At 41.4% G+C, this 12509-nt stretch overlaps 1 protein-coding gene across 9 annotated transcripts in view; it reads right to left on the minus strand.

The window, feature by feature from the left end:
- The window catches only part of LOC125465296 (formin-binding protein 1), a 235830-nt gene that overhangs the window by 97940 nt on the left and 125381 nt on the right, over positions 1-12509 (minus strand). For all 9 annotated transcript variants that reach the window (XM_048558582.2, XM_048558583.1, XM_048558584.2 and 6 more), the window contains exons 7-8: positions 9543-9671; positions 5878-6024 (exon numbers count right to left, since the gene is read on the minus strand). In XM_048558582.2, the coding sequence (XP_048414539.1) occupies positions 5878-6024; positions 9543-9671 (276 nt within the window). The remainder of the gene's footprint in view (positions 1-5877; positions 6025-9542; positions 9672-12509) is intronic.

Raw genomic sequence — 12509 nt, forward strand, 5'->3', positions numbered from 1 at the left:
CAGGATACACTTCACCATAATCAGACAAGTGCATCTTATTAGTGAGGGATAGGGGCATTAATTAGAGACTTGCGCATTTTTATTCATCCCTACAGCAGATACAGCAACCCATATCTGACAGACATCACATTAGATATTAAAGACAATCAATTTTGTGATGCAGACACAAACACAAGAGTACAGTGTAACCTAAAAGATATTGGATTAACGATGAAGGACTTTTAAGTGCACTGAATCTGTCATATAGCACCATAAGTAACAGCGTGCTTGATTCCAACACAACAATTCATCATCCTGCACACTGAGATGCAATCTTGTGGACTTTGAAAGAAGATCAACCAACAGGACATTTCCCAGTCCTGACTGCATACCGGATGCCAAGATACTTGCTTGGGAAATCTTCTTAGAGGTAGAAAGTTTGGAGAATGGCTCTGGGTCTGGTAACTTACATATTAGAATGACAAATCAAGTTCTTGAACTGTTGACAAAATCAGAGCACCTTCAACCTTAAAAGGATGGCAGCCCCATTGTCTAGAGTTGTGCACTGCCACTGTTATGGGATAATATGGCAGCATCTCCAACTTGAAGTACCTTCTAATGAACTATTCATTTGAAGATGACACAAAGCAGGGTGGAAAGGGGAGCTGTGAGATGTTGCCATGTGATTTGGACAGTTCATGGGGAAATATACGACAGATGCAGTGCATTATGGATAAATGCAAGGTTATCCACTTTGGCAGCAAAAACAGGAAGGCAGATTATTGTTTGAATGGCTGTAAATTTAGGGAGGGGAAGGTTCAATGAGACCTGGGTGCTCTTGTTCACCAGTGGCAGAAAGTAAGCATGTAGGTGCAGTCTGCAATAAAGATGGTGAACTGCATGGTGACCTTCACAGTGAGATGATTTAAGTACAGGAACAAGGATGTCTAGCTGCAATTATACAGGGTATTGCTGAGACCACAGTTAGAATGTCATGTGCAGTTTTGGACTCCTTATCTGAGGTAAAGATGTTCTACCTATAGAGGGAATGCAGCAAACATTTACCAAATTGATTTCTCGGTCGGCAGGACTGACTATGAGGAGAGATGGAATTGGTTAGGATTATATTTACTGGAGTTCAGAAGAAAAAGGTGGGGGTAGTCTTAGAGAAACTAATAAAATTTTAACAGGACAGAACTAGTTACATATTGGAAGGATGTTCCAGATGGTTGGGGAGTCCTGAATGAGGGTTCACAGTTTAGCGGTAAGGGGTAAACATTTTAGGACCGAGGAGAAATTTCTTCATCCAGAGAGTGGTGAGCCTGTGGAATTCACGACCAATGTAAGTGACTGAAGTCAAAGCATTATCTATTTCCAAGGAGGAGCTGGATATAGCTCTGCTGGATAAATGGATCAAGGGATTATGGTGGAGGGTGGGTTTAGAATATGAAGATCGCAATTCAGTCATGGTCACAATGAGGGCTGAAGCAGGCCTGATGGGCCCAATGGCCTACTCCTACTCCTATCTTCTATGTTAGGAAGACAAACAGTGAACTACAGCTGCAATCACCAATGAGTGTATTGTGGCTCTTGGGGACTAGTTATAGGAGGCTTTGGGAGTTTTCAGTTGGAAAACGGCCTTGAGGCACCTGCTGAGCTTGGTTCTCTTGAGGCACCTATCTGTCACTTGAAAGAATCTGGCAGCATCACAATCTCCCCAGAAACAATTCACATTAGTTGCTCGAGTTTTGTAACCCTCTGCTGGTGATGCTCCACCTCCTAAGAAACTGCCTGGAAGTGTGAACGCTTTGGTCTGCTGAACCCAAGCTTAAGTTCCATTCTTAACCCTCTGTGGAACTGTGAAGTTTGTGCCCTGTATTGTGCCTTGATAATATATAGCAATTAAAAGAAAACAATTACGAGCACAAAGATGGAATTACAGATTAAGGCAATTAGTGAATCAAGGAGGGTTAAAAGCAAATTCCTTATAAAATGAGTCTAACAGCAAGGGTGATGAAATTCTGCTTTGTGTTATCAAAAAGTCAGATGACACAGAGTACAAGGTTTGCTTACTCCCTCAGGCATAACTTCTCTAAAAGTTCACTGTTTTATGTTCTGCCCTTCAGAAACAAAGACAGGCAAACAAAGTCAGGGATTTCATCACAATATTTATCAGAGATGAATAAAGTTAGTGGTTCTTGCCCAATGTAAAAATACAACATTTGAGTTTGATAATTCACTCAACAGACCAGCTGAAAACTGATAAATCTCATTAAAGGCACTGCTAATTAAGTTGAGGAAAATCAACCTAAGTGGATTGAGGCTTGAGACAACATGCGTAGTTGGTAAAGCTGTCATTGTCCTAGAAGAACATATGACCGGACTCTCATTTGAGAGAGAAGACTGATGGTGGTTTAAATTGAGGATCACCTTGCCTCATGTGAGGGGAGAGTTCAGAAAGAAAGTCCTCTGAGCTAACTGACGCCCTATTTGTATTCCAGCTATGACGCTAAAAAAAAGTTTACTTGGAAAATTATGTCCACAATAATATTCACAGCCAAACAAAGAAAAATGGAATATTATCTGCAAAAGATCTTGGTAAGACTGGTTGGGACTGATGGAATAGAAGTAAAATAGATATTTCCATTTCTGAGGGAGACTAACACAAGAGGTCATAAAAATAAGACAATCACCAATAAATCCAACAGGAAATTCAGAACAGACTTCTTTAGAAGAACACAAGATGACTTAACTCAGACAAAGTTCTTCCAGAAATTGACAGGATAGTTTCGAGAAGGGCGTTTCCTCTTGCCTGGTGTGGGGTTTGTTGGTCGCAGTCTAGAACTGTGTGCACTGTCTCAGAATAAAAGGGGCAAGCCATTTAGATTTGAGATGAGGAGACATTTCTTCATTCAGAGGGTGGTGAACCTTTGATATCCTCTGTCAGAGATGTGTGCGAGGACTCAGTTGTTGAGTTATGTACAAAACTGAAGCGAAAAAATGTTTAAATAATATAAACAAAGGAACACAAGGGTAGTTCAGGAATAAGATGTGCCATGACCTCACTGAATGGGCTTAATGTCCCATTCTGTTCCTATTTCTTACGAACTTTACCACAAGTATAAAAACATAGAACTCACTATAAGGAGCAAATGAGACAAATAGCAGAGATGTATTTAAGGAGAAGGTAGGTGAGCACATAAGACAAGGTAAGAATAGGACTTCACCAGCTTCAAAATCTCTCCTTCCCCCACCGCATCCCAAAACCAGCCCAGTTCGTCCCCTCTCCCCACTGCACCGCACAACCAGCCCAGCTCTTCCCCTCCACCCACTGCATCCCAAAACCAGTCCAACCTGTCTCTGCCTCCCTAACCTGTTCTTCCTCTCACCCATCCCTTCCTCCCACCCCAAGCCGCACCTCCATCTCCTACCTACTAACCTCATCCCACCTCCTTGACCTGTCCGTCTTCCCTGGACTGACCTATCCCCTCCCTACCTATACTCTCCTCTCCACCTATCTTCTTTTCTCTCCATCTTCGGTCTGCCTCCCTCTCTCTCCCTATTTATTCCAGAACCCTCACCCCATCCCCCTCTCTGATGAAGGGTCTAGGCCCGAAACGTCAGCTTTTGTGCTCCTGAGATGCTGCTGGGCCTGCTGTGTTCATCCAGCCTCACATTTTATTATCTTGGATTCTCCAGCATCTGCAGTTCCCATTATCACTAAGAATAGAAGGACATGTTGCCTGGCAAGATAATGTGGGTTGACGGGACCTTTCAGAGAAGCATTCATGTTGGTAATTATCTCTCGGCAGAATGGCCTGTTTCTCAGTGGTTTGGGAAGGAGTAGCTCCATGGGGTTTGTAAGATGGAGAAGATTGTAAAGAGATTGAATGAGGTCAGATGGTGGAGGAGAAAAGAACGAGGTTACAACAGTGGGGAGAAGGATGTTGCAAGGAAAGAGAACACTAAGAATCAGGACATTATGTACTCACTTAATGGTAAGGTCCTGAGGAATGTTGCTGATCAGAGAGATTTTGGAGTGCAGCTTCATAGTTCCTCGAAAGTGGAGTTGCAGTGAAGATGGTGTTTGGTATGCTTGTCTTTACTGGTCAGTGCAATGAGTACAGGAGTTGGGATGTCATACTGCAGCTGCACAGGACATTGGTTAGGCCACTTTTGGAACACTGCTTGAAATTCTGGTCTCCCTTCCACAAGAAGGATTTTGTGAAACTTGAAAGGGTTCAGAAAAGATTTACAATAATGTTGTTACAAGGGTTGGAGGGTTTGAGCTATTGAGAGAGAGAGAGAGAGAGAGAGAGAGAGAGAGAGAGAGAGAGAGAGAGAGAGAGAGATACTAAATGGCGGGGGGGGGGTCTATTTTCCCTGGAATGTTGGAGGCTAAGGGGTGGCCTTATAGAGGTTTATAAAATCATGAAGGGCATGGACAGGGTGAATAGGCAATGTCTTCTCCTCAGAGTGGGGCAGTCCATAACTAGAAAGTACAGATTTAAGGTGAGAGGGCAAGATATAAAAGGATATAAGGGGCAATGTTTACACACAGAGGGTGGTGCGTATACGGAATGAGTTGCCAGGGGAAGTGTTGCAGGCTAGCATAATTACAACATTTAAAAGGCATCTGGCTGGATATATAAATATGAAGGGTTGAGGGGAATATGGGCCAAATGCTGGCAGATGGGATTAGACTATTTTAGGATGTCTGAGAGGCATGGACAAATTGGACTGAAGGGTCTGTTTTTATGCTGTACAGCTCAAATGACTCCAATATGCCACTAACTGGGGTCCAGGAAAACTTGAAATCACTGAGATCATCAATCCCTTACAAATTAATGTAGGCCCTATAGGTTATGACTGCATTTGTTCAGTTGCAAACAACTGTGGGTAATGTGGTGGATAATCTTATGGTGAATGTTTCAAATGGCCCAAATTTAACTTCTTATATTGACTGGCAAAAAGCAGAAGCGAAAGGAGGAAAAAAGACCTTACATGATGTGTGGTTTGGATTTGGTTTCTTGATATTGTGATGGGTACAGATTCACACTAGTTGTCAACAGAAAATTGGAAAAATACTTGAAGAAGAAAAAGAGAAAGAACAGGTGGTAGTGGTGATGCTTATTTGGGGGGGTGGGGTTGGTTTGGTGCTAGACAAGACTGGCTGGATATTTCCATAAGAGAATTGTTGCAGTCACAATGACCAAGTTGACCTCTTTCTATGCTGCACTATTCCATTCTACAAGAGCCAAAGCACACACAAAAGGTACTTGACAGAAGTCATAATGGTTACAAGGAGGGATAGGACAAGGGACTCAGAAACAGGAAAAACATCAGGACTCATGTTTTGGGATGGTACAGGCAATTGGTACTAGAGTGTCCAATGAATAGGGATACTGTAGTAGCAAATTAATGTAACTGGTTGCAATATGGATTATAATTTTAACCCCAAGTGAGAAATTATTCAATATGAAAGAACAAATTAGTCAATCAGACCCATTTATTGTTCATACAAATGAACTGGAAAGCACTATTTTGAACTGTAGAATAAACACAAACTAGGGTTATGTCTCAAAGCAGTACGATATTCGAGGACCTCAATCAACTTCACTGAGGCAACGAAACCTATTCAGCTTACAATTATCCAAACCTTGAGTTTCACGCAGAATTTAAAAAAAATTGTTTTTAATCTTTTGAAGTTTTATTTTTTTTTAAATCACCAAGGACTTTTTCACTAATTCAGATAGATATTTTGTTCCGATCTTTATGGTTATTAGGTTTTTTGTTGAAGCTCATAACTTTCATTAAACCAAAATACACAATCCAAAAAGCACGAAAGGAAACAAAATAAGCATGTTAGATTTATACAATCATTGTGCATAGACTTACATGTTTTTCATCAATAGATTCAGCTGCTTTTGTGATTCCATCGAGACACTTTCCAATGATGGGTATGACTTGTCTGTCGACATCTGAAAAGGTCTTCATTGATTCACCAACTTTTACTATTCGTCTTTCATCCAGGTCTTGAATTTTCTGAAAGCAACAATTTTATTGTTGAATTTTTGATGTTTAAGGCATGGGAAACTAAAACTCCATGCAGCATCCCCAGGAACAGTCAAAGTATTTGTGAGCTTTGTCATTGCTCCGTTGTCTAGTTCTGTTCTCTGATCAGCAGATATTGTATCTTGAATTATACCAAAATCCTCATCAGAAATTTGATCTAACCGTAATCGGATTCAATAATTTAAAAGCCTAGAAGGCAAACCAACGCTACTGTAATTTTACAAAAACATACAGGTGCTAAAGATCATAACAAATACTCTATTGATCCATCTGCTGTAATTACAGTCAGCAATTTTTTCCAGACAATTAATCATGCATCTAAATTTGAATGGGATTTTGAAGGAAAGCATCAGGTAGCTGTGATGCAATGATCTAACTACTGAAGCCATTAGGAGAAGATTTGTCACTTAAACTAACACTGATTCCAATCTCAGGTTTTCTCACCCCAAGGATGAAAGATGTAACTGTTTTGGCTTGGATTTTCATCATGATAGGGCACCTTGGTAAATCTAGCAGGTCAGCTGCAAACTAGAAGTCTTGCACTAACCAAGGCGTTTTCCTCTTTCGTGGTGTCAGGAGTTATGCAGTTCAGATTTTGCACAAGCCTATTTCATGAAGGCAGCCAGCCATTTACATTAGCAGCTGCCTTCTCTCAACTTGGATTTTAGCAGTAGAAGAGTATGAATCCTGAAACGTGCAGAGTAGACTTGTTAACAATATATCAATTTAGGTGAAGAAAGCCAATGTACTACAGCCAAGTTTTTGCATGACACAGAAAAGGTGGAAATTAAGTAGTGACGATGAGAAAAGGTTTGCAGAGGAAATAGACTGAGTAAGTGATTGGGGAAAAAAACTTGGCAAGCGGAATAACATGGGAAAATGTGAGGTTGTGCATTTTACAGGAAAAATACAGGAGCTGAATATCATTTAAATGGAGAAAGACTGCTGAAAAGTGACACAAAGGGGATTTTGGAGGCCTTTTGCATAAAAAGCCAGCATAAATTTTAGCAAGTAGTATGGAAGGCAAATGTATTGTTGGCCTTTATTTCAAACTGAATGGAATATAAAAATAAGGAGGCTTTTCTAAATCTATACAAGGCTACAGGTGGAACACGGTGAATAGTTTTGGGTCCCTTATTGGAGGAAAGATATATTCGAGGCAGCCCAGAGGCAGTTCACTTGGTTGGTATGAATAGAGGGATTATTTTATGTGAAGTTAAATAGGTGGGCCTGTAATTTTTGGAATTTAGAAGAATGAGAGACAATCTTACTGAAACATGCAAGATTCTTCAGGGAATTGACAGGGTAGATGTAGAAAGGTTGTCTATCCATGTAGGAGCATCCAAGACCACTGGGCTTAATTTCAGAATAAGAGGTCACATATTTAAGACAGATATGAGGATCAATTTCTTCTCACAGATGGTAATGAATCTGTGGAATGTTTGCCCATTGAGGGCTTTCAAGGCTGGGTCATTGAGATCTAAAATTTGTCTGAAAATAAAGGGTTATGAGCAAAAGGTGGAAAAGTGGAGTTGGAAATGATCCTGCAATGATCCTATCGGGGAGGAATTTGGAATTGTTAAAATGTGCAAGAAGTGCACAGCTCATTGAAACCATCGATAAAACTATCAAAGTCTGCTATCAACATTGTCAAAAGCATCTGTCAAGCGGATCTGTCAAAAGAGCCAAGTTAAAACCAAAAACATTACTGGAGTGTTAAAACAAAAATTGCTTACAACTTCATACTATGTCACGGTTTTCATTACCAAATTAGTGTAACTCAGTTTTGCAAGTAACCATTATTAAAATGAGGACTCTCTTATTCAAGAATTCTGCATCAGATGCTTTCAGCTTTATTTAGTAAAATATTATCTCATTTTCTGAACGGGTCCAGAGTTTTTCCCATGAAGAATAATAGGAGAGTTGGCATAACAGATGCAAAGGCAAAGGGCATGGGTAGAAGGCATGAACTGGCATTAAGCTGGCTTTTGAACTACAATGGGCCTTGGAGTGGGTACAGGGTAATAGAGAGGCATGAAAGTTGTGTAGGGCTATGACAGCCTTGCAGGGTACATGCCAGCCTTGAGGGGGCATGGGAATCTGGACTTGCCTGCCCTAATTTTTAATACACCCACTCCCTGGACTGGAAACCTGAGGTTCAGGTAGACACAGTTAAGTTTGGATTTACAATGCCAGGAATTCTCCCAATTCAGTTCAACAACTACACCTCATCCCCAGCTTCCAGACAGAAATTCAGGCCTTGCAAATATAATCACTTTGCTCTCTAAAATTACATACACAGATTTTCAAACTCATTTGATCAAGTGTTCAATTAGGCAGTCCATGCTAGTTTTCAGGAAAATATGGACATCACTTAGCTTGACTTGACAAGTGACAGATACCATACACAGTACACAAGTGCCAGGCAGTGACTGTTTCCGACAAGGGAAAATCGAAAAACCTCCTACTGACATTCAATGGCATGATCATCCTTGAATTATCCACTACCAAAAACCTAAAGTTTGACACTAACCAAACTGAACAGGCCATATAAATGCTGTGGCCACATTCACAAGTCAGAGGCTGGGAGTTTTACAGGAGGTAACTGACCTACTAATTTCTGACCAGCATCTACAAAGTGCAAGTCAGGAGATTGATGGAATGAGAGCAGCTCCATCAACTCTCGAGAAGCATCCAGGACAAAGCAACCCAATTGGCTGGCACCCCAGTGACGACATCAAAAATTCACTACCTCAGTCACTGAAGAATAGCGACAGCAGTGAATACCATCTCCAAAATGAACTGGAGCAACTTACCAAGCCTCCTTCAAAAGTAGCTCCTCAACCCATGACCACTAAAACAAGGGCAGCAAAAGCATGGGAGCAGGAACATATGCAGTTCCCCTCCAAGCCACATACCATCTTGATCTGGAACTAACTTGGTCACACAATGTAAGGATACTTTAGATCATTTTCATTTAAGACTGAGATGGAGAAATCTCTTCATCCAGAATAGTGAGCCCATGGAATTCGCTATCACAGAAAACGATCAAAGCCAAATTACTGTACAATTTCAAAAGGAATTGCATATAGCACTCGGTGCTAAAACGTTCAAAGAATATAGCGGAAATGTGGTAACAGGCTAATGAGCTGGATGATCAGCCATGATCATTAATGTTGGAGCAGTTTCAGACGGACCAAGTGACTAACTCCTGCTCATATTTTCTATATTTCTACTTAAATTACCATTATTCACTGCTGTTGGGTTAAAACTCTGAAAATTCCTGTTCGACAACACTATAGGTACATCCAAACCACATGGGCAGGTAGGGAACTTCACTTTGAACCACCTTCTATCATGAGCAATTAGGGATGGGCAGCAAATGCATGCCCACATCCTGTGAATGAAAAAAAGAATGACAATGACCTTTGACATTTACAAGAATTTCACCTTCACCATAATAATAAAACAACCAATTTCTAATTTACCTGGAATATGTTTGGTATGTTTGTGAAATAATGTTCATGCTGTTCCTTATTAAAGTTCTGCAGGACACTGGAATATTCATTCTTGCTATCTGATGCCATCTGATGCCGGGTATGAGCCTGTTGCCGAGCCTGTTCAGAAACACTCACAATCAATAGACTATCAATAATGCTTTACCTGAAATCAATACCAGGCATTTAGTAATTTTGATTAAAAATAGTGATTTCATTTCTCAGTGAATAATTATCAAATATATTTTGTACAAGCCAGAAAATGTAGGATGGAAGAAAAACAAATAAAAATTCTGCATTCAGAAATGCAGGAATGGTGGCAAACCTGAAATCAAATGTAGGACTATAAATGTAAATAAATTCCAGCTGTGTTTGTAGCTAATGCTACATGCACACATTATAATTCCACCTTTGGCTCAACGTTCATATATTTTTGATTACACCTCCCTGGAGTTTTTTTGGACGTTTTCAGTTTTAGAGGTGGTAAATTGTTTGCTGTTTGTGCAAAGTAATAACAGATTCCTAACTTTTGTTGCAAAGCTGAAAAAAAATCCAGCAGGAAATAAAAAGTGAACCCCAATCAGCAATTATTTGTGCTTATATTTTGTACAAGGGCAATTTTTTTTATTGGTTGAGCATCTGTGTTTCTGGAGGATAATCTGTCAAAAGTCAGTTTGCCTTGAAATCAATTAATGAGTTGAAACTACTGAGTTAAAAGCTTACATAGCAAAAAACAGGCAATGGTCTGGTATCACAGGTGGATGCACAGATGGATCATGGTGCCATAACTGCATTAGGAATTTGCACTCCCTAAATTTACATAGGCATTTTATGAATAAATATCTGTGGATAAGGCAAGATTCTACAGTGATAGCTCTTTCTGGTAATGTCTGTTAGCCATCTGAGAAAACCAATATATGTTGAAAACAATACAATAACCAAAATGAGCTCAATTTACTATGCTGGAATTTAAACAACAGAAAAAGATCATGGTGTCACTTATTACAACTGAGGTTATTTTCTTAACAATTACCACAAGGAAGACAAATTCTGTTGCGACGGCTACCTGTGCTGCACATTTTAGCAGAAATGCAGATTTTCAATCCCTTTGACTTGTTTATTTGAGTTCTGCAGATAAAAGGGCATTTCCATTCAGTGGATTTCTTTGATAGATACATTTAGCGTAAGAAGATGTCAATGGTAAAAACTAGTTGTTCAGCCCCCTGTCCTCTGCTTGGCAAGCTGATCTAAGTGAGGCAGGCAGTGGGAGTATAATCATCAGTCTCAATGTTGTAGAGTAGAAAGGAAATTAAAAATGACAGTTGTAATTTACCATCTAGCAGCTATGGCCTTCAGGACCTACCTAGAATGCACCCCCTCCCACTCACCTTCCTGCAAAAGTGCCATCCCATATTCCCAATTCCTTTGCCTCTGCCACATCTGCTCCCAGGATGAGGCATTTCACCCGCGTACATCTCTGATTGCCGTAACTTCCCTCCTTCAGTGATCGAAAACGCCCTCGACTGTGTTTCCCACATTTCCGCAACTCACCCCCCACATCCCCTCCCCGCAATAACAACCAAAACAGAATCCCCTCATCCTCACGTACCACCCCACCAACCTCTGGATCCAACACATCATCCTCCGACACTTCAGCCATCTGCAATCCACCAAAAGACATTTTTTCCTCCCCACCATTATCTGCTTTCCGGAGGGACCACTCTCTCCGTGACTCCCTTGTCCGCTCCACACTCCCCTCCAGCCCCACGTCGCCTGGCATTTTTCCCTGCAACCGCAGGAAGTGCTACACCTGCCCCTACACCTCCCCCCTCACCCCCATCCCAGGCCACAAGAAGGCTTTTCACATCAAGCAGAGGTTCATCTGCACATCTGCTAATGTGGTATACTGCATCCACTGTTCCCATTGTGGCCTCCTTTACATCGGAGAAACCGAGCGGAGGCTTGGGGACCGCTTTGCAGAACACCTATGCTCGGTTTGCACTGATCAACTGCACATCCCAGTCGCAAACCATTTCAACTTCCCCATCCCATTCCTCAGATGACATGTCCATCCTGGACCTCCTGCAGTGCCATAACAACGCTACCCGAAGGTTGCAGGAACAGCAAGTCATATTCTGCTTGGGAACCCTGCAGCCCAACAGTATCAATGTGGACTTCACAAGCTTCCAAATGTCCCCTCTCCCTACCGCATCCCAAAATCAGCCCAGCTCGTCTCTGCCTCCCTACCATGTCCTTCCTCCGACCTATCACCCTCTCCCACCTCAAGTCCCATTCCCATCACCTACCGACTAACTTCATCCCGTCCCCTTGATCTGTTCATCTTCCCTGGACTGACCTATCTCCTCCCTACGTTCCCACCTACGCTCACCTTTACTGGCTCCATCCCACCTCTTTGACCGGTCTGTCTCCTCCCCACCTATCTTCTCCTCTATCCATCTTCCATCCGCCTCCTACTCTCTCCCAATTTATTTCAGATCTCTCTTCCCTTCCCCCATTTTTGAAGAAGGGTCTAGGCCCGAAACGTCAGCTTTCCTGCTCGGCCTGCTGTGTTCATCCAGCTCTACACCTTGTCATGTTAGATGCTCCAGCATCTACAGTTCCTACTATCTCTGCAATCATTACAATAGTTTACTCCAGATCACTGAAGCACAGAAACTGGCTTTGGCCATTCAGTCTATCAAACCTGTTCCTCCATTCAATGAGATCATTACTGATATCATATCTGTAAACATCTTTGCCTAAAAATTTATCTCAGATTTAAAATTAACAACTGATCCAGCATCCACTGCCATTCCTTTGTGTGCACAAGTGCTTCCTAACATCTCTACTAAATGGCATGGCCCTAATTCTCAAACTATGTCCCTAGTTCTAGAATCCCCAAATGGTGGAACTAGTTTATCTTTATCTACTAGGTCCTGTCCTGTTAATATCTTGAAA

Source organism: Stegostoma tigrinum, chromosome 29 (assembly GCF_030684315.1).
Source record: "Stegostoma tigrinum isolate sSteTig4 chromosome 29, sSteTig4.hap1, whole genome shotgun sequence".
Lineage (NCBI taxonomy): Eukaryota > Metazoa > Chordata > Chondrichthyes > Orectolobiformes > Stegostomatidae > Stegostoma > Stegostoma tigrinum.